This window comes from Alternaria hordeiaustralica (genome assembly GCF_023758085.1).
Source record: "Alternaria hordeiaustralica strain BMP 2776 chromosome Unknown scaffold_13, whole genome shotgun sequence".
In the NCBI taxonomy this organism is placed as follows: Eukaryota; Fungi; Ascomycota; class Dothideomycetes; order Pleosporales; family Pleosporaceae; genus Alternaria; species Alternaria hordeiaustralica.
Genome location: NW_026056785.1, coordinates 173,060 through 194,913, shown reverse-complemented (window position 1 = coordinate 194,913; position 21,854 = coordinate 173,060). Strand labels below are relative to the sequence as shown.

Genomic DNA, 21,854 nt, shown 5'->3' with positions numbered 1-21,854 from the left:
ATTAAGACGATGGAATGACGGAAAGTGCTGAGCCTCATTGTTGGGGAGGAGAGTAACTTTCAATCATCTGTTTAAAGTTGGTGACTAGAGAAGGACGCGGAGGTGGAAATTTGATCAATAATTCCTTCGCACCCGCAGCGCTAGACTGTGCCGCTCGGATGCTAACCACCACGCACGCACGCAAGTCAAGTGGTATACGCATGCAGTGACGGTCAATCACGCCGAGTGACGCGGCAATACAGTATTGCCGCTGCGTGCTGATCGGTGGGGACGAACGGGTTGCGCTGGCGGAAATACGCATATTGGGGATCATTAGAAGCGATCATCGCTTCTAGATGTCGGAAGCTAGAGGATCCGCGCTTGAGAGACAGCCACTGGTGTGGGGAGCATACGACGCGAGGAGTCGCATTGCGGACGCCGTACTGCTTCAGCGATAATGTACTGCGCGAGAACCGATGAGGCATGATGCGAACTATACGAGAACGCGTGCTGTTGTGAGATGTCGGAAGTGTTTTAAAAGCTGGCAGTGCTATGGACATAGTGCGATGCGTCAAGATAGCGATGCAGTGTACTATTACATTAAAGTCGTAAAGAGTGTACTAGTGGGTATCTTGATCGTCTCCTCGTGAACATCCCGAAAGAAAGGTCGAACACTATCTACGTGTTGCAGTAACACCAAAAGACTGGCCAAAAGGCAAACGCTGCGACGCAAAACATATCAAAAGTCTAAAGGAAGAAAAGATCCGAAAGTGTAGAGTCATGGAAATGTTCGAAGTCAAAAGTTCCGTCGTTCATGATGGAGACATGGGCCGACTTTGGCCGTCTACACTTCTCGCCCAGCGCTCTAGCTCTTCGGGTGTTGGCTGCGAGACTGCTGTACTATCGCTTTGAATGGTTGTGTCGCTCAGTCCCCTGGTGTGTGACGGCCGTCGTTCGATCCCCGCCTCTTCCGCATCGTTGTCCGCTTCGGGTTGTGCGCCTGCCTTTGCTTTGTTAATCTCTTCAGCAGTAGCTGGCGCTCCAGGCTCCACTGCTGATCTTGTGGCTTCGCTATCTGGTCCAGCTTCAGGCGCCTTCTTTGCTAGTACTTCATCGATGTTGGTCGAAAGTGAGTTGTCACTTGGACTTCGGCTGTGTGGAGGTTTCTGCATTGGCTTCATGTCTGAGTTCTTACTAGGCATTGAGCTGATCGTATCTCCGCCGGGAAGTTCTGCAAGAGGCACACTATACCTGCCATTGGTGAAGTAGTCGGGCGAATTGCGACCATCTGGCGGAGGGCTGTAAAGCTCAGCGGGGGTGCTCTCCGGAGACATTTCGCTGATAGGTGGATAGGATTTTTGATCAACACTGTAATAGCCTGCTGCAGGGTCTTTTGGTGAATGAGGAGCTTCGGAACCAGTGAGCTCTGAGACGCGACGATACTTGATCTCAGTACCAGCAAACGTTGTGTCGATTTCAGACGGCTTCTCGGTGTTCTCCTCGGGTTCCTTTGAGTTTCTCGTCTGGCGCTTCTTCCTCCATAGAAGGTAAGCACCGATTGCGACAATAATGAAAGCGCCAACGATGCCGACAACGATTCCTGCGATTGCGCCTGCCGATAGCCCACCTCCAGAACCAGACTCTGGCGGTGTCGGTAGGCCAGTGTAAGACCTATCGAATATAGTGACTAGACTCGGATCTGGCATTGGATCGGAGAATGTGGCTGGAGCGACCGTGAAATTCTGGTGTTCGTAGTCGACCACGATGTACGCTTCCTGTAGAAATGTGCGCCCTAACACGAATCTTCCATTTAGTGATCGCTTTATGGGAAGATAACGGGTCGTATTGAAGAAGAGTGGATAGCCGGCTTGCTGGTCCAGCGCCGAGTATGGGAGAGTTATGTCCGTAAAGTCTGTGCTGTCGCCACCAGTATTGGCGCTGATCTTGAAGGATAATGTTGGGTTTAGTCGTAGATTCTGCTGGTGCGATGAGTCGTTGACAGTATACAGCTGAACATCCTCGTCCAAGGTCAGACCGAAAGTAGTGACGAATTGGTCACAGACTTCGTCCGGAAGGATAAGATACGGTAATGTGGAATCGATGGTAGCAGGGAATCCTCCCTTGGTGAAAGAAGCTGTGTTGGCTTCGGCATCTTGGTCTGGCTTCCAAAGAATGGAAATGACGCCAACAGCAAGCGTGTTGTTCTGCCGGCTGGGCATACTGATCGAGACACCTAGATCGGAAAGTCGCGATTTATCGTAACCGCCGAGCACCAAGCTTCCTGTAACTCCGTTGTTGTTATTGCCTGTTTGTATTAGCGTCCAGACATGCTACTTTCACTTCTCGCTGCGGTGGTAACTGATAATACACACCACATGATGCACTTACGATAATAAGCCCCTGCGGTATATCCGAACGACCGACTCGCAATTCTGTGGGCGCTTCCGTACATGTTGTCCATGAAGTTTGGTTTGAGTGCGCCAGGGGGTCCGGTAGATCCAACAGCGAGCCCAAAGGAACCCATGTAGAAGTTTGCAACGGTGTACTTCACGACATACTGCTCCGCCAGGATAAAGCCTTGTGGTGAACTCTCGCCCAGGCCAACATTATCCACTCCCCAAACTGCGGCTGGTTCCTCCGCTTGCAATGTGTCGTTGTACCATTCGGGCACCGGAATAGTGTAGACTCCTGCAGTCTTCCATGTTGAAGATTTTTCGTCATCGAAACCTAGAGACGGACGGCCTTCGTATGACAAGATACCACGATTCGCTGCACACTCTTCAGGAGTTGGATCAGAACACCAGTCGGTTTGTTGCGGTACGAGGGTAGCAGGCGAAGAAGTAGATATGAGTACCCTGAAGTTCTGGCCGTTGCTGTTGTTCTTGGCGTCGTCGCCGACATTGATGAAGAACGTAGACCACTTCCCGTCATTTCCTTCGTACTTCCCACTGGGACTCAGAACGTAAGGTGAAGGCAGCTGAATCGGCTCGGCACGCTTCTTGGAAAACATGGTCGTAACTTGACCACGGCGCATCGCAGCCGAAGTGAAGGGCTGTCGGTTGATAAGAGGAGGCTACAGATAAGAAGAGGCACAAGCCATCGAAAACACCAACACCTTGTCAGCTACCGCAACCACTTAGCGTAGGTCAGCTGGTGGTGCCGGACTGGCAATGAACCGCGACTTGCGTGGGCAATGCACATCAGCGCTCCGTGGACGACAGTCGCAAGGTCCTCATTGCCGTTGCTTGGATCGGTTAAACATCAATTTGTCTGGCCGCTCTAGGCGTCAAGCCCATCTGCTTGTTGTGGATGTATTGCGCCCGTGCCTCAGGCGGGGTAGAGGCACAGCATCGCCAGGGCGCCCTGAGGTTGCATATTACATGTGGATGAGCCGGCATATGACTGGACGTGGCAATACCGGTGAGAGGGCACAGGTTGTGTGGTTGCCACCGGCCTTCCCATTGGGAGAGGACTGGGCGGAGAAGGATCGCGAAGCATTCAATCGAGAGTCTGGATGGCAATCGTTGTTGACCAGGGCCGCAGATAGGCTGCATGCTGAGGTGGCTGGAAAGGCAGACCTCGAGGGAAGCCTTGACGGCCCGCGGACAGGTGGAGCTTCACTGGCTGGCGCGCTCGATCGCCTTACTCAGCGGAAGCCAACGGCCCAATCGCTCGAGCCGCCGCCCCACTTGCCCGCACAGCACGCACATCAGTTCTCACGTGCATGCACCTCTCACACGTTGCAACACACAATCACTCTTGTTGTCACCCTGCGCGACCCACCCTTAAAGAAACACCATCGTACGGATTCGGGAATTAGAGTCGTGTAGCCAGTGCGAGTATGGCGCTCGGCACCAGCGGACCTGTGCAAGGAGCGCCCTTCTGCTCCGAGCTTCGCTCCTCACTTTCGGCCCCCAGAATGCCATCCTCATCGGATCCCGTCTGGCGCCAAAACCTATCGCTAGTGATGATGGGCTGCAGGCCATTATTCTGTACAAGGTAGCGAGCTAACTTTATGCGGCCTCAGAAGTAACCATGTCAGCAACCGCCATGGATGCGATTCTCAACTTGTCTTCAGGCCTCTGGGTTGGATAATATCCCGCGTCACTTGCATCTGTCCGGCCTTTCTCATCATGCGGATTGAATGCGACACCACGTCTTGGAAGTCTACAAGGTCTCACTGCGACCCTGGCTTCTGTGGCGGCCTTTCGCCGTTGAGCTGTGCCGGTCGTATTGCTTGAAGAAGGTCTAGGCAATCTGAGTATACTTCAATGCTGCGACCAAGCCCGGGCGTTCGTCATTCGGCAGGCGGTCAGGTAGATCTATGCCTTCGGCTTGGTTGTTCTGCTTCCGGCCTGATGTTTACATACCCTGGCACACAGGATTACTGGCCAAGCTTGGCTGATGCCAGCCTCGCCAAAGGATTTGTTCCCACCGTCATATGCAGGTCGGCAGCTAGCTTCGTCATCGTCTTATAGCTATCCGTTCCTGCTTGCTTCCTTCCCTCTTTCGAGCCTCCAGCCCATCTTTCGTCGCAAGGTATGTGATGCCCCCATTGGTACACTACATAGTCGCATCTGATCCTCCCCTTACTTCAATCCGCACCTTGCCTAGTGCCGCGCTTGACACTGTATGGTACTTTCTCAGTCAAGATAGCTTTTTGGTCATTTCAAGCATATCACATCACGTGTCTAACCTTTTCGTCCAGCTCCAAGCCGTGTGCCACTCGTTCAGCCGGCGTAGCAGTCTTTCGCTTCAAGATGCGCAATCATTGGCCCCTTCTGCTGGCTTTTACAAGCATAGCTGTCGCGCAAGGTGGTGGATATGGTGATTCCAACAGTACTTCACTGCCTGCATACGACACCCCGCCCACAGACGCCTATCCCACAGACGCCTATCCCACAGAAGCCTATCCCACAGAAGCCTATCCCACAGACGACTATCCCACAGACGACTATCCGACAGAGACCTATCCCGCTTACCCAACAGAGGTAACCACGTCTAGTGGATACGCCGCGCCTCCTCCACCACCATCGCATCCACCACCACCTCCTCCACCTTCATCGCATCCACCACCACCTCCTGGACCACCACCTCCAAAGACCGAAACAGAGACCAAAACAGAGACTGAAACAGAGACTGAAATCAAAACGAAAACGGTCACTGTCACAGAGGTATAGCCATTCTTAAGTTGCCCCTGACTGTTGCTGACTATCAAAGACTGAGCACGAAACTGAGACTGAGCACGAAACTGTTACTTCGTCCGAGTACTGTTCTGTTCCGCAGCCCATTACTGTGACTCATGTCAACAACTCTACCATCACAAAGACTGATTATGATACCGTGACTGGGCCTACGACAACCGTCAACAACACAATCACAGAATATACGACGAAGACCATAATCTCAACGGTAGTGACTCTCGTACCAACTACCGATCTCATTACGACTACGGCAACGACAACCGACATCACTACCCAAACTGACGTTTCTACGACGGTCAGCATCTCAACATCGACCTACATCTCGACTACTACCTACCTTACTACAATCTATGAGACTATCACTGAAACACGTAAGTTGCTCATCCCCCGATGCGACCTGCCAATTTTAATCCTATGAACTTCTGCCTCGTTCTCATGTATCCCATCTTTATTTTTATATCTGCTTAAGCGGTGTACAAAACACATGCTGATTGTTGCATAGTGCCTGGGACTACATCTGTCAGGACCGAGACTGTGGTCTCAACAACAACAGCAACGCTCACTCTTACCGACCTCATCTCTGTGACAACAACCGTTCCTGGACCGACCGTCTCTGTTCCAGGTCCTACTCAGACCACAGTGGAAACCGTCTCGGTTCCCGGACCCATTCAGACTTCGGTTCAGACAGTGTCGGTCCCTGGTCCAATTGAGACTATCATCAGCTTCACGCCAACAACGACAACAGAAGTGATCAGCGTGACCACAACGTCTCTGACGACGAGTGTGTCTACATCCGTGTCAACTTCAACGTCAACACAATTCATTGTATCAACCCTGACCCTGTCTGGCACTACGAGTGTTACTACTGAGACCGTCTTTTCCGAGATATTCATTACGACTACGTTTACGGAAACTCTTCCACAGACTGTTGTCGTGACATCGGATCGTACGATAGAGACCACTGTTCCGGTCACCATTCCGGTCACCATTCCGGGCCCCACAGAGACAGTTGAGGAGACAGTCACAGAAGTATCTACGCAGCTTAGCACTCTGACTCTACCACCCCAGGTCACCACAACTACGACGACGTTAGAAGGCGAGACTTCAACAATCACAACTCAAATTCCGCCTAGTACTGTGGTTTCAACGATCGTATCGACTCTAACTTTCCCGCAAGCCACGGTGACTTCTGTCAGCATATCGCCACCAGAGACCGTTGTGGAGACCTTTACACAGCCAGGCCAGATTACCACTACTACTTTAACGCTTCCCGGAGTCTCCTCAACGGTCACAACGCAGCTCCCCGCAAGTACGGTACTTTCCACTATCACTCTACCTGGCGAACTTACGACTACTACTGTTCAACTCCCCGGCACTACATCCGTGATAACTTCCCAGCTGCCAGCGAGTACAATTGTATCCACACTCACTTTACCTGGTGAAGTAGTCACTTCTACGATTCAGCTTCCTGCAGAGACCTCGGTTGTTACAAGCCAGCTACCAGCCAGCACTATCCTCTCAACGATAACGCTACCTGCTGTCACTTCTACGATAGTGAGCCAATTACCAGGCAGCGTTACAACAAGTACTGTACTGTCAACTGTCACATTACCAGGATCGACAGTGTTGAGCACGATCTCTCTTCCTGGCTCCACCTCGGTAGCTACCGTGACGTTGCCTGCAACGACGTCCATTTCCACTATTCTCATCACTCAGTCCTTCGTCACCACCCAGATCCAGCCTACTACCATTGTGGAAACATTGACCCCAAGTCCATCTTCCACCACGCCTGCATCAATCTCCTGCTCCAGCGAGTGCCAGATCGACGTCACCGCGACCAGATTAGAGTACCCTGGGGAGATCGTTACCGAGATCGTTCAGGTACCAACAGCCACTCTCACGATATATACGGATGATCAAAATAGGGATGTCAGCTCATCACTCTTCATCAACGCCTTACCTTCTCAAGCGCCGCCAACATTCACATGGGATTACTCGGGCGTGCCACTGACGTATCCTACGACCTACTTAGCCTACGAGACTTTTAGCCATCTGGAGGTCGAGGCGGTGGGTACGGCTTGTGTGATTGATACAGAAACCCTTGTGTTGTCGTCTCCTACACTCTATTCGTCCCTCATTGTACCTCTCGACTCCGTCCCCAATACAGCGTTCGTGGCGCCCACGGTAGTCGACTTCCTCAACAGCCAGCCGACCGTCATTGCCCAGCTTGGCCAGTCAATTGGTCCAGACGCATGTGACCCAGCCGATGGAAGTACAGTGAGCGGCATTTCATCTTCACTTGGAACTAACACCTATGTTTCCTCGGTTGCCGGCCTGAGTACATCGACGGTTCGAAGGCCGACTGCGCAATCTGTCGTTCTGCCATCTTCGGAAGCACCCTCAACAAGTGCAGTACCAACAACCACCGCTGCTCCTCCAAGCTCGCCGCCGCCACCTCCTCCACCAACCTCAAGTAGGCCTCCCCCTCCACCTCCTTCTTCTAGTGCAATCCCAGCCCCTAGCAGCTCGCGACCTCCTCCGCCGCCACCCTCTAGCAGCGCTTCACCGCCACCACCACCGCCAAGCAGTACTCGAGTTCCACCTCCATCGTCGAGCCCGGCTCCACCTCCAAGTAGTGCGGCACCTGCACCGTCTAGCACAGTCCTTCCGTCTTCTAGCGCTGCACCACCACCGACAAGTATCGCGCCTCCATCAAGCAGTCCTGCTGACTCCGCGTCTGAAGGTCCATCGCCGTCCGCTCCTCCTCCTGAATCATCCGTGGTTCCGGAGCCCTCGACCGTTCCCGAGCCTTCTTCCTCACTGGAAGCACCCTCCTCTGCCCCTCCTCCCTCGTCGATCATCGTATCGAGCCTGACCTCGACGCGCTCTACTACTACCTCAGAAGACACGTCGTCTGCCCCAGAGCCGAGCCCAAGCTCGACTTCCGAGTTCCTTGGAGGCGCAGCACTTCCAACAGGTCACTTCGCGGGCATGTTGATTGGAGCAGCGGGCCTCGGACTGGGACTATTCTAATCGCGTAATGTGGAAGAGGAGCTAGCGTATACTTTTCAATGTCTGATGTTTAATGCACTAATGCATGATAATGGGATGATGCACATGTCTACGGAATGTGCAGGATGTAATGCCAGGTCTAATGCAAAATGCTTTGAGTCCATACCTGACGCCATGTTAGTTGATTTCTCGCGAGCGCTCGATACAACACTCTGTGCAATGCAGAGTTCGTCTTCGTACCATTGTTGATCAGCCCAGCCGGTCGTGCCTGCGCAACCGTCCCATCACGGGCTCGCGGCGACTGCCCCACTTCGCTCCCGTCTCTCCACTGTCAACCAAACAACCTTATCTCAGCCTTGCCTCAATTATCATCACCACGGCACAAGCAATATACAACCCAAGCCTTCTAACCTCTGGATTACTCAACCTTCTCCACCATCGCAGCAGTACGACAAAGTGCATGCACAAGCCCGACGTCCAAGCCAAGCTTTTCCTGTTCAGCTGAACTGTTGAGCGCCATGGATAACGCCACCAGATGTGGACATGGGCCGATGACCACCCATTTTCCGGATGCGTAACGGACGGTCGCCGTTGCATGCGAGGCGGGCCGCGTGGTGCCGCCGGATGGGGAAGTACCGCCGATGCGACTGCTTGCAAGCTTGGGGTGTGCCCAGCGTTGGCGGTACGCGATGGGCGCTTCGTTGAAAGGAATGTGTATCGTCAAGTGCGGTAAAAGTAATCATAATGTACTTAGGCTGATGCATGGTAGTATCTAGGTCTTACAGGCATGTCTTGGCGGTACGTTTGCTTACTGATATCTATCTAGTCAAGTGCACTCAGGTCAGAGATGCATCGTTTGTGTAGGTTCTGCTGTTGACGAACAATGCAGCTTTAGCTCATCAAGGGAAACATTGGATATCCCAGATACTACATCAATGTTGGGTTGTCTACTTTGTATGTCTTCATCTTAACGTAGGCTGCTGGTCGTTGTACCCCGCCAATCATGCCGCCAAGGAACGGCCCACATGAACGTCGCTTCCACCTTGCTGTCCACTCCATGGACCAAAGATTTGACACCATTGACATCCAAGATCAATGACCGAAGCCGCGCTGGTTACTACCCAACGTCATTGCAATGAAGTAGGGCGACAGGAGCTACTCGCAGCTTCCTAAACACCATTGATCCAGACGACTAAACCCCCTCGCGATTGAGCGCAATCGCAGGTAGGATATGTTCCCATCAACCGAAGTGCGCTAGCGTAGGAATACAGAACAATCAAATCATCTCAACAATTCCCCATTTTCTGCTACGATCTTCTGGCCTTGACGTACAGCTCGGGATGCACCTACATATATCCATACAGCGTGTATCCCGGGAACGGCTCGGCTGCTCGTCAGACTGTCCGCCCGCCACCCGTCCCAACCTCCCGAGAACCAATACCTACATATCAACTACAACCATTGCATATATGCTCCAAACCCGAAGGTTGCAATTGGCTAGTCACTTCTGACTCCTAACCACGCCCTCATTCTTCTAAACTACACCCATCCCAAACTCACATCCTTGCTCTGTACCTGCATGAACATGCGCATCGCATTCCCACTACGCATTGCGGCTCTGCTCGCACTGCCTTTTGTTTCCGCTCAAGATGATGCCAGCGCCTCAATCATAGCCCGCAATGCGAACACCAGCTGCCCCGATATATCGCCCGGGCCAGTTAGTTTCAGCGATGTAGCAGGCCTTTTCACGCTGCAATCCCACCCAGACCCAGTCGCAACAGAATCCATCCGTCAAACCCTCTCACTCTACGCGCTGGCCATTGACGGCCGCAACTACGACATTCTCCGGAAAGTCTTCACCAACGATGCCCGCGCCAACTACTCGGACCCAATCGGCGTGTTAAACGGCGTCCAAGCCATCATCGATAACCTCGCCCCCGGTCTGAGTACTTTCGTATCTACTCAGCACCACCTCGGCACGCAAATGATTCATATCTGTGGTCCCAAAAGTGCTGTGTCTGTTACGTACTTTCAGGCTACGCACTACTTCACACCGTATACTGGCGTCCAGAACCCCGTGGACAATAGTAAGGTTTTGATTGATAAGGCTCAGTATCAGGATACGTGGGCAAAGCAGAAGAATGGGGGCTGGAAGATTGTGAATCGTAATTTGGTGCGAATGGTACGTGTTGCAATATGTGTGTTTGTGACGATTTCGCTTTTGCTGACGGTGTATTGGATAGGGTCCTGCTACGTTAGACGGCGGCTTTCCTACTGTGTGATCAGTACAAGCGAAAAGAGTTTTGTACAATCCAATAGTAGATTTGCCTCGCATTGAGGTAAGCAGCTCTATACTGCATGCAAGTGTTCGATGACTACAAGTTCATCCTTCTATGCGTACCTCTCAAGTACTTCCGTAATCTTCTCCCGCACGCCTTGTTTGCCCTCGTACTTTTCCAAAAGCTTAGCAACAACATCCTCCCTCTTGTTACCACCAGCTTCTCTCAAAATCTCTGACTCGCGGGGTAGCCCGATCCACGCGTGCGGGTACTCTCGGTAGTCCTTCTCGCTAATCAGAGGTAATGGTCCTTCGCTACTGTCTCGGAAGAAAGCATCAACGTCGCGGTTCTTGACGTCATCGAGGGTGTTGGGTTTCCAGTTTGGTCGCTCCTTCTTGCGCTCTACAAGGCGCGCGGTTACGCCCTCGACAAAATCGGGGTGGGCCATGAAGCGAGAGGCGATGTCGTACTCCTTTTGGAAGGTTTGCGCGATGGACCATTGGCGGCCGACGCGCATCTGACGGAGGGCTACGGCGACGGAGGTGGGTGACCGGCTGTGGATGGTCTGGATAGTCTTGTCGGCCCATGTCTGGATCTCTGAATCTTTGTGCCCCTTCTTGACGTCCTCAAGCGATGCCAAAATGTTCTGGATGCTAGGCATGTCCTCGTGGAAGACGGTGTCGATAACCTTGCGAAGTTCACCGGAGATGTGCGGTCGCTCGGCGGGTAGTCCAGTGCTGAACTCTTCAATTGTAGAGTTGATGATCTTGAAGCGCTCGTCGAGCTTCATGTAGTCGGGGAATTGTAGTTCGGCAAGACGCGCCTCGAGTTGCTGGAGCGTGGAGGAGTGGATGTAGTGGGTCGCGATGCCGTGGTAGAAGGCATCGACGCCCTTGAGTTGTTCGGATGTAAGGGCGAGGTAGGTGCCGAGAGCGCCTTCCATGCGAGGCAGGAAAAAGGACGCGCCAACGTCTGGGAAGAAGCCGATGGTCGTCTCGGGCATAGCGAAGAGGGTGTTCTCGGTTGCGATTCGGAAGGGAGCGTGTATCGAAAGTCCAACACCACCACCCATTGTGATACCGTCCATGAAAGCGACGTAGGGTTTCGAGTAGGTTGCGATGAGGTGATCCAGCTTGTATTCCAGCCCAAAGTAGTCTGAACTGCTTTGCTGTCCCTGGGGCCCTTCCTTATTCCACTTTGCCAGTGCTGCGACATCTCCTCCGGCGCAGAAGGCGCGACCGTTGCCCTTGATGATGACGACACCTGCCAGTTCTGACTTTGCCCATTCCTGCAACCTCGGTATGATCTTGCGGGCCATGGAGCCATTGAGCGAGTTCAGCTTCTTCGGTCGGTTGAGCTCGATGCTGCGGACGCCGTAGTTGTTGGTGAAGATGACATCGTCGGGGTCGTCGTCTTGCTGCGCTTTCAGGAGGTCTGCGGTGGGTGTGGCATACTACGCGATTGTTAGGTGTGAAGGCGTGGTGGGCTGGAGGGGTGCTGTACCTTTCTCGACCCGCTCATCCAGGCGGGATTTGTGACCTTGGCGCGCAATGGCATGGTATTTATCGTGCTTATCCGTGAGACGCTGCTCAGCGGCGTCCTTGTTAATGTGCGGAGAGACATGGTGGTGTAGGTGAAATGCGCGCCAATGATGCAACTTTCACAGTTTCCGCCGAACGAACCTCGGGTATTCGCGTAGGCGTATCGATTGGAGTAAGCGTCACCAACGTCAATTGATGGGTTTTGAGGTAATGAAAGACACGGTAGATTCTCTAAAGAAACGCTGAATAGAGAATGATACAACGTCACCGGGAAATGTTCTCCGCCCGCAGTGCTCCATCGCTCCTTCTCAAAGTTGTCGAGCTCGGATCTCCCCCTCACATGATTGGCCGATGCGCTACCATGTCGCGCTAAGAAAATGATTTGAGCCTCGCCATCTCGAGACACCACCGCCATCTCAAGCAATCGCATCCCCTCGCTTCTCTGCATCGTGTGATCGGGTCAATCATGTCGAGCTTTTCCAGAGTTTTCCTGCGCACCTCGCGCTCCGCCCTCCAATACCAGCGTAATGTGTCGCCCGTGCAAAATGCTTTGGGCGCGCAGGGCACGATGAGGTGGATGAACGGCGTACGGAACTACGCCTCTTTCACACGAGACAAGCCCCACGTCAACATCGGTATGCTTTCCCAGATACCATACCTGTGGTCATGCTAATAGACATCAGGTACCATTGGCCACGTTGACCACGGAAAGGTACAACGCCTCTCGCCCCGCCTCCCACGTTCATGACGACTGATACGCTATAGACTACCCTCACAGCCGCCATCACCAAGCGTCAAGCAGAGAAGGGCTACGCCAAGTACCTCGAATACGGTTCCATCGACAAGGCCCCCGAAGAGCGAAAGCGTGGTATTACCATCTCGACCGCCCACATCGAGTACCAGACCGACAACCGCCACTATGCCCACGTCGACTGCCCCGGTCACGCCGATTACATCAAGAACATGATTACTGGAGCTGCCAACATGGACGGTGCTATCATTGTCGTCGCCGCCTCCGACGGTCAAATGCCCCAGACCCGTGAGCACTTGCTCCTCGCCCGCCAGGTCGGTGTCCAGAAGATTGTTGTCTTCGTGAACAAGGTCGATGCTGTCGACGACAAGGAGATGTTGGAGCTCGTCGAGATGGAGATGCGTGAGCTCCTCAGCAGCTACGGCTTCGAGGGTGACGAGACGCCCATCATCATGGGTTCCGCTCTCTGCGCCATCGAGGGCCGCCAGCCTGAGATTGGTGTCACCAAGGTCGATGAGCTTTTGGAGGCTGTCGATGCATGGATCCCCACCCCCCAGCGTGAGACCGAGAAGCCCTTCCTCATGGCTGTTGAGGATGTCTTCTCCATCGCCGGTCGCGGTACCGTCGTTTCTGGCCGTGTCGAGCGCGGTATCCTGAAGCGCGATGCCGAAGTCGAGCTTGTGGGCAAGGGTACTGCTCCCATCAAGACCAAGGTTACCGACATTGAGACCTTCAAGAAGTCGTGCGAGGAGTCGCGCGCAGGTGACAACTCCGGTCTTCTCCTCCGTGGAGTCAAGCGTGATGATGTCCGCCGCGGCATGGTTGTTTCCGTACCCGGACAGGTCAAGGCTCACAAGAAGTTCCTCGTCTCCATGTACGTCCTGAGCAAGGAGGAAGGTGGTCGTCACACTGGTTTCGGCGAGAACTACAGGCCACAAATGTTCATCCGAACCGCTGACGAGTCATGCGCGCTTCACTGGCCAGAGGGCACCGAGGATGCCCACGACAAGCAGGTCATGCCTGGTGACAACGTCGAGATGGTCTGCGAACTCCACCAGCCCCACGTCCTAGAGACTGGCCAACGGTTCAACATGCGCGAGGGTGGCCGAACTGTCGCTACTGGTCTGGTAACGCGTGTTCTTGAGTAAATTAATCAAACTCAATGGGCCCGAAGAAGAGGCGAGCGTCTTCCGGGGCAGATTCCCCCGAAGTCTTCCTTGTAACATAATTGTGTTGGACATACCCCAGCTCTCCGCTTCTCGATTGACCTTCAATGTACTTTAGCAGCGCGCCAAAACGGATCTAGATGGGGGCGTTGAGTAACGATCAACATGGAACAATGTAATGACCTACCTTGACAATATCGTGCCTGCATCCCAGCTGAACAGTTACCAGGTCTTGCTTCAGAAGTTGTTGATTTGTCGTAACTCCGCTGTTGGTCCGCGATGGAAAGCTTGGCATTCAGGTTTCCCCACTTGCCGCTGCTGGTGAACGCGCTTTCTCCATCTTCAACCCCACCCTGACAACCACCAGTCGTATCGCACACCAGTTTGGCGGCCTTGGATCCCTCGATAATACGTTCATGGCGTTCATGGAACGTGTATCAAGATGCGGAGGCTGAGCTTTACTACTACGCTACTGTACACTACAGGCGGAAGCGGCCCATTTGATATCACTGCAGGGGCCGGACCGAATCTCTTACGCCCCTGATGCTGCGTCCTTCAGATCAGTCTATCTCATCGGCTCTACTATTCGGGGAAGGCTGCTCGTAGCCGCCAACGTCGGATGCGCTGTTATGTGCTTCCAAGGATAACCCAGAATCATCGTCGATAACGCCCCTGCATGTATACGCTGCATACGAGCAACACCGTCTTCTCAATCAGTCATGCGCCACGAACCGCTCGTATGGTTTGAGCACTGTATAAATCGCGCAACTCACGATGGGACTAGGCTTGCTTCCCGGCACAACGTCGCGTGTTCAGTGTCTGTCTTGGCTGATTGAACAGCTCGCGGCTGTCGAGACAAATCAACGTTCAGGAGCTGACAAAAGTCACGATCCATCTGACTTGCCTATATAATCCAGACTATGAGCTATTTGGCCAATCTGCCAAGAGAGCAATCCCAAGACGCTGTAAGGAATGAAGAATTTCGCAACGGGAACATCGCAACAATTGGCTTTCCGAAGACCAGGTCGGGATCAAGTCTTCCTGATGATGACCGTACTACGATGAATCACGTGTGTTTCCATGGGACTAACGTCCTGACGTTGTTCGCAAGTGTTCCCGCTCACATCAGGTTGAGCTTTGCTCTCAGCGATTGCGCCTCTGCACCAGCACGTTCAAGAGTGTTAGCACCCATTGGTCAAGCTATACAAGATGGACGCGGCGACCCCGATGTATCTACCATGACTGGTGCGTTGAGCTGACCGGTAGCCTATCGAAATGGGAGACCTCTTGTCTTCCACATCTCTAGGTCGAGTTATAAACAATGGCTTACTTTAGGGACACTCCTATTTGTCGTCATTGATTGGACTAAATGACGGATGCTCAACTCGGCCGAGCATCACAGTAGCTTCCGATACCAACCCCATGGAGCAATCCGGCACAGTCTGATCCACGTCAGGAATCTGCATCTAAGAGGATGGATCTGGCACCAGAAAAGACGCAAGGCTACTATTAACGACGATCAAGGTGTTCGAGCACTAAGTCCCGGGTCTGGATGGAAAGCTGAGGCCAGCCGTCCGACCAGCAGTTAGTCGGGCCTCTTCTAGATCCGCAATACGCGACGGCTCTCCCCCATGAACTGCTCGGCATGATCGGCTTTGTCAACATCCCCTGTGCCGACGAATCATTCATCCTATCATTCAGCCGCGGCACTCCCAGACTCCAGAGTAGATCGGGGCTGGCTTCGTGGACCGCCGGGTTATTACAACACGGCGTCTGCAGTAATGTCATTCAGAGACAAGGGCGGTTCATACTCGGTCTTGCTGGTGTAGTATGCAGCTTTGCTGTTAAGGTCGACTTCCAGTGTTCAGTAAACCCATCTACACACAGCACCCGTATGCTTGCAGCTGTCGCTACTCAGTTGTATACACATTTGAAAGCGCGACCTACAAGCGGAGTCGCCTCTAGACAAGGAGCGCCAGCATGTGTGGCCACGCAGTTATTCATCTCGACTGCAGCGCCTGATGCTGCGGTGCTGGGGTTGCTGCATCGTATCTACGGGAAGGCCCGAACCCAGGTCGCGTCTCCGGGAGGGCCGAGTCTGTGTGCACATGTCGCAGCGACATGTTCTCAGCTACATGATCTTAGCCATCAAGTGCGAAAGCCAGTGTCTCACTACATTTGGACCTGCTTATCGTGAGAAGAGGGCCAAGGACGGATTTCGGGGACCAGATCGAGCTGCTAACACACCTTATGGCTCATCATTGCTCGTGTATACGATCATGTTGCAGCTGGCCAAGTTATCTGACTTCAGAGGGTCGTACAGGAAAGAGAAACGATGCAACATTACTTGGGCACAGTCCAATGCGCGGCGTAAGTAGTGCTTACAGGTACCAGGCGTTGGACTCATTCTTGCGACAACCGGCCAAGTAACGAGAGTAGAAGACGCTCAAAAAGGATCTTGTTGCTGCCTGTGCGCCTACTAAATTCCAGCTTCGTCAGTGTCTCACGAATATTGCCACGCCTCGTGCAGGGTCAGCCCAGCTTACATAAAGTAGGTCCCTTTTGGCAAGTGCTTAGCTTTGCGGCTCCACCACGCGGCCTCGTGGGAATGGCGTTTGCTATGCTTGACTGGCCCACAACAGCGAGCAGCGGTGCGGTGAGGCTGGAAAGTCAATTCGGCATCGTCTTGCGAGGCGAGACTGGCGTAGGTTTACAGCCCCCAAACCCTTGCCCCACTTGGCTCTTATCGCCTGAACCTGGCAGTAGCGGCCTAACCCGCCGCAACAAACATGCATAGCCTTGAGCCTGCGAAGAGGAGCATGCGTCCTCAAATTGGACTGATGCGTCCTGTCGTTTCGCGCTAGCCATCAAAGTTGTCCCTCGGGATAATTTTGGCGACTTTGAAGTGTGTCGCTGAAGATCTTCACGCGTCACCGCACTCCAGGGCTGTCTTCGAGCTCAGCTGCATCCTGTCATCAAGTGCCAAGGAGGGGTATATATGGGTACCGTCTCGTATGAGCTTAGCTTGGGGAACGCACATATACCCGCTTACATCCCGTACATAGTACCTGAGTACGCCTCCAACATACCTCGTAATCATCGGTACATCGACTAGACCTCCCAATCACATCACACTTTCAATGAGTCACCCCGGCCTGATTGCCTGCACCAGATGTGCCATCTCTAAGGCACGGTGCGACAGGAAGGTGAGTACCTAGCCAGAGTGCACTTACTGAGCCATCAGTGCAATATCTAATAGAAACACAGGTACCATGCTCACAATGCGTTGCAAGAGGCTATGTTTGTCAGCCTAGAACTACCTCGCGTAAGCCGCGAGCGCCTCGAAAATCGACGGCACGGAGTCAAGCGTCAACAAGCCCGACAAACACCAACTATTCTAACGGCAACCATGTGCCGAACATGGATCAATTTACTGGCTATATGGTGCCAGAGAATCAACCACCACAGAATAGCGACATGCTTGCATTCGCCAATTCGGCTTTACCCACACCATCTCTGGATCTTGGTGGTTACGACGACTTTATGAGCTTCCCATATCCCGGTGCTCCAGCTAACAGCGAAGCTATGGACACCTCAAACAATCTCTTCGCTTCCATATCATCGATGGATGTTCACCCTAGCGATCCCTTGTATCCGCCAGGCTGTGTAGGCGGCGGTCAAGGGCTTCAACAACAACACCATAACCTGTCACATGGGCCAAACCAGCCGTTAACACCACCTGATACGATACATCGAGGGAGCACAAGCATACCAGCGAGTTCGCCAGGCTTACGAAACGCTTTTACACCAAAGCAGTATCCACAGAAAGCTGTGCACCAATTTGCGACATCGGATGATGTACTCGCGCAGATGGTGGATGTACTCGCACAGCCTACCGCATGGCAAGGGCTTGCGGAGAACGACAGCGAACCCAGCCAGTCTCTCACACACGATGCGAGAGACCGGATTGTCGCAACTGTACAGATACTCTTGCAACGGGCACTCTGGAGCCGACAATCTCCTTCAACATCAAGTCAAGGCCTCTTTGGACGCATCGTAGTCCTCCCACCCTCCAACGTTCTTATGCACTTTATCGAAACGTACGCAAACCGCATCGACTCCATTCAGCCCTATCTGGGTCTCGCTGGCTCCTCAAGCATCAACATCACAGACATTCTACAAGTCGACAAGGCCGATGTCGGGATTCTACTCATCATACTTCTCATCTCCCAAGGTGCTATGCTTACAGATCATTTCGAATCCCACGTACTCGCCAACGGCTTAATAGAAATATGCAGGATTGCATTGGACGACGTTCTCGAGAGCCGCAGCATATCGCAACCAATGATCGGAGGGATTGCACTGCAGTTGCTTACACTCTGCGCACGGAGTGGTAAAGACTCTTTTGCTGCGTATGCCATGTCGAAAAGAGGGCAATATCTTAGTGTAAGTCATCAACCTTATGCGTGCGCTGGGAACCTGGACTAACTTCGACAGATGCTGAAATGCACTGGCGTATTACAGCCTGAACAGACGGTGCACAATCCAAGAGCGGAAGGAGCAGAGATGTGGGAAAGATGGAAAGAGCAAGAGCAGCGCAATCGGTAAGCTACATCTCACACTACCCCCCGACGTTCGACTAACATTTCTAGTCACGCATATGCCTGGGTCTACGTAGACCTTGAGATCAGCTTGTTGCACGACCTACCACCAATTCTCTCGATCAACGACCTACAAGTGCCCCTGCCGCAAGACAACGAAATGTGGCATGCCAACTCATACAATGAGTGGCTCGAGCATTCTGGCGCCAACGGCAACAAACCAGGACCCTGCAATGCCGCAAAGTTTGGTGCCTGGCTTGAGAAACAGGGTTCTGTTGGACCCCGCTCTGGGCACTCAACTCCATCCCTCAACGGCCTCTTTCGAAGTTTCCTCCAGGGTCGGCTGGCAGTCGGTGATGACGTACCCTTACACCACCTTCGTCTGCTTCTGCACCCCATTCTGGCCATGGTGCTCGAGCAACAGCAACTTCTGCGCATTTTCGACGCCGACGAACCTTCGAATCGATACCGGGTGCTTTCTAAGATCAAGATCTTAGGCCGCCTGCAGGAGACGCAAGACTTGCTCCAAGATCTGGCAACGCTTCTCTCACGGTCAAAAGCTTCTTCCAGCAAGGAAGACGAGGGTGAAGTAACCCCCACCGACTGTGTCAGCATGATAATGCTCCATCTGGTTAGCCTGAACGTTTTCACCAGCATCCCCGAGATTGAGAAATGCGCCAAGGAAGACCCGCCCATGTCAGACACGGCCCGTGCGGACATGTGGCGGTGGGCACGTCATCCCGAAGGAGAGAGATACGTGTTGTTCCATGCCGGCCAAATCTTCAGATTGATCGACAGATCGACCATGGACGCACGGCCAACCTGGTGGCCGGTAGCTTTGTATCGTGCGGCCATGTCTTGTTGGTCTCTCCGATCTTGGGACCGTACCTCCTCATCGGCGGCGGTGGAGTGTGGCATTGATGCCCTATTGCCCTCGGAGGAAGAGTGCTTCCTCAACACTACCACTGGCACACCGGTCGTCACACTCGATGATAAGAGACGGTTACCAATCCTGGAAGGTAATAACAGCTTGCATTACTGCATCAGCAAGCTGGAGAGTCATCCTACACATTGTTCACGCAACGTCATCGAGAAAGCTCGTTACTTCTTGACTAGATGGTGTTGATGGTGTTTATGATCACGAAAATTGGGCGCAGGCGTTCAAAAGCACGTATGGGATATCGATAGAACAGGGCTGTCAGGAACATCACTTGGCTGCCGTTGACGAAGAAGCTTGTCTCGTCTTGGCTGTGCCGTTGCAACAATAGAATACCCCGATGAGTTTCACCACGATCACGTCCAAAATTCGGCAAGGTTCAAGTCAACGTGTACTTCAAAATCCCTCTCATGTACAACAGCGCGATTCATTTGGTTGGCTAATGGAAGGCTTACACATTATCTAAATCCCACCACTTCAACTACATCATGCAAAGAAGAGCCACGATCGCAAACATGGCTTCACAAGTTCTGAGTAATACCAGGACTCGCCTTCTCCAATATCCCAGCCAACTCATCCCAAACCCTCTTTCCCAGCTCCGCACCTTCCTGGCTCCTCGCCAGCGGCGACGGTTCCTCCACATGATCGTCCAGGATATACTCGCCCTGACTATTCGGCAGCGCAGTCGCATTCACTAACAACCGGCTGCCCACCTCGACCTGGCGACCCAAGACCTTCTTAAACACCACAGGCGCCATACCCATATCCTTGACCAGATCCGACTTGCAAAGACCAGGCGTAACGCAGTTGATAACGACAGATTCCTTCTTCTTGTCCTTGATGATGACTTGGGTCAAGTGCCGAACGAGGAGGATCTGCATGAGCTTGGAGACGTTGTAGCGGTCTGCCATGTCGGCTTTCTTCTCGTCATCAAGCTCGGCGAAGATGCTGTCTGCCTTCTTCTGTGGGAATTGCGTCCAGTGGTGGACTTCGGATGTGACGATGGTGAGGTATGGCTTCGTCTTGTGTGTTTCTGCTGTTCTCCGCAGAATTGGGAGTAACAGCAACGCAAGCATGAAGGTGGAGATGACATTGACGGCAATATGCGCTTCATGTCCTTCAATTCGCTCGAACTTGCCTTGCGCAATACCTGCATTCTCCAAAACGATATCAATACAAGGTAGTGTCTCGCATTTCTTCGCAAACGCCTTCACGCTGGCATACGACGAGAGATCCAGTTCCCAGACTTGCAGTACGCCAGTTCGCTTCGTGCTCGCTTCGATGTCGCGTTGAGCGGCTTCGCCCTTGGATCGCGTGCGGCATGCGATGATGACAGTAGTCGCGCCGCAGCGGACAAAGTGCCGTGTTGCTTCTAGGCCGAGGCCGCTGTTGGCGCCTGTTACGATAACGGTCTTGCCGGTGAAGGTCTCCGGCTGAGGTACCTTGGGCGTATAGAGGAGCTGGGACTTGAGGAAGGCAGGGAATGAGGACATGATTGGTGAATGTCGCGCCGAAGCAGCTATACCGCGAAAGGAAAATGCCTGGTGGAGGGTAGAGTGGGGTGGTAGCAAGTGAGGTGAGATTGATAGTCTTCGGTCTTTCGCGCGCGTAGTTCAAGTCAGGCCGGCAATCTCGACGCTCTGAAGGTAGATATGAAGAGGAAATACGAAGGCAGAAGTAAGCGCTTCACGATCCAACAACAATTACTGACGTCAAAGAACGCACAAGAACGGCGCGCGCATGATGGGAATTAGTCATCTCGGTGTCCGGTGTTGCGCGATGAACAGCGCACTTCTGCTCTGTTACTGGCGTTGGCGACATTTCCTTGAAAGGATGCGGCGTGGGCAACGTTTGTTTGTAAACTTTGTACGGAACTCCGGACTAGCGTGTTATGTCGGGTCGAAGCGACCTTGGAAGCATCGAATCAGGCATCCCATCATCTTGGAATTAAGGTTTTTGCTCGCGAGTTACTCAGCTGAGAACGGTCCGATTCCAGTTTCAGCCCTAGTGCGGTCCTTGTCTGTGTTCGTGGGAAGGAGCAGCCTCATAGTGGTTGAGCTTGGTAACGCGGTTCACCGGTTTAGATGGGCCTCGGACGTGCGGTTGTAGGATTCTTGCTTACCTATTCCAAAATCTACGAGCTGGAAATCCGAAGTTTATAGGTGCCGATAGTTGGAGAGCCGGCGCAGGAGGTGCGATGAGGAGGAGACAAGGTGCGTGGTTGGAGTTCGGTGATGCTGGCGGAGGAAGAGCGATGGGCGTTGGTGGCCAGGTACAGAGAAGGTGCGATGAAGATATAAGCATATGCCGCGTCTCGCTCACATCGACGCCAGCATCATCAAAGAGCTAACTTTCGTCTCTCATCATCTTGCCATAAACCACTT

At 53.1% G+C, this 21,854-nt stretch overlaps 6 protein-coding genes across 6 annotated transcripts; 2 read left to right on the top strand and 4 right to left on the bottom strand.

Moving 5' to 3' along the window:
• Positions 1-791: 791 nt before the first annotated feature.
• Positions 792-2,989, bottom strand: J4E84_006626 (uncharacterized protein; the record flags this gene model as incomplete). Its single annotated transcript, XM_049389215.1, has 2 exons — positions 792-2,284; positions 2,368-2,989. The coding sequence occupies 2 exons, from the start codon at positions 2,987-2,989 to the stop codon at positions 792-794; spliced, it is 2,115 nt and encodes a 704-aa protein (XP_049242924.1).
• Positions 2,990-7,495: 4,506 nt separating this feature from the next.
• J4E84_006625 (uncharacterized protein) lies at positions 7,496-8,044 on the bottom strand (the record flags this gene model as incomplete). Its single annotated transcript, XM_049389214.1, has 1 exon — positions 7,496-8,044. The coding sequence occupies one exon, from the start codon at positions 8,042-8,044 to the stop codon at positions 7,496-7,498; it is 549 nt and encodes a 182-aa protein (XP_049242923.1).
• Positions 8,045-10,586: 2,542 nt separating this feature from the next.
• Positions 10,587-12,097, bottom strand: J4E84_006624 (uncharacterized protein; the record flags this gene model as incomplete). Its single annotated transcript, XM_049389213.1, has 2 exons — positions 10,587-11,927; positions 11,978-12,097. 2 exons carry the CDS (start codon positions 12,095-12,097, stop codon positions 10,587-10,589), a joined length of 1,461 nt encoding a protein of 486 aa, XP_049242922.1.
• A 384-nt stretch (positions 12,098-12,481) lies between these two features.
• TUF1 (translation elongation factor Tu) lies at positions 12,482-13,914 on the top strand (the record flags this gene model as incomplete). Its single annotated transcript, XM_049389212.1, has 3 exons — positions 12,482-12,650; positions 12,699-12,727; positions 12,781-13,914. The coding sequence occupies 3 exons, from the start codon at positions 12,482-12,484 to the stop codon at positions 13,912-13,914; spliced, it is 1,332 nt and encodes a 443-aa protein (XP_049242921.1).
• Positions 13,915-17,409: 3,495 nt separating this feature from the next.
• J4E84_006622 (uncharacterized protein) lies at positions 17,410-19,659 on the top strand (the record flags this gene model as incomplete). Its single annotated transcript, XM_049389211.1, has 4 exons — positions 17,410-17,598; positions 17,803-18,378; positions 18,430-18,536; positions 18,585-19,659. The coding sequence occupies 4 exons, from the start codon at positions 17,410-17,412 to the stop codon at positions 19,657-19,659; spliced, it is 1,947 nt and encodes a 648-aa protein (XP_049242920.1).
• Positions 19,660-19,991: 332 nt separating this feature from the next.
• Positions 19,992-20,963, bottom strand: J4E84_006621 (uncharacterized protein; the record flags this gene model as incomplete). Its single annotated transcript, XM_049389210.1, has 1 exon — positions 19,992-20,963. One exon carries the CDS (start codon positions 20,961-20,963, stop codon positions 19,992-19,994), a length of 972 nt encoding a protein of 323 aa, XP_049242919.1.
• Between the last annotated feature and the right edge of the window lie 891 nt (positions 20,964-21,854).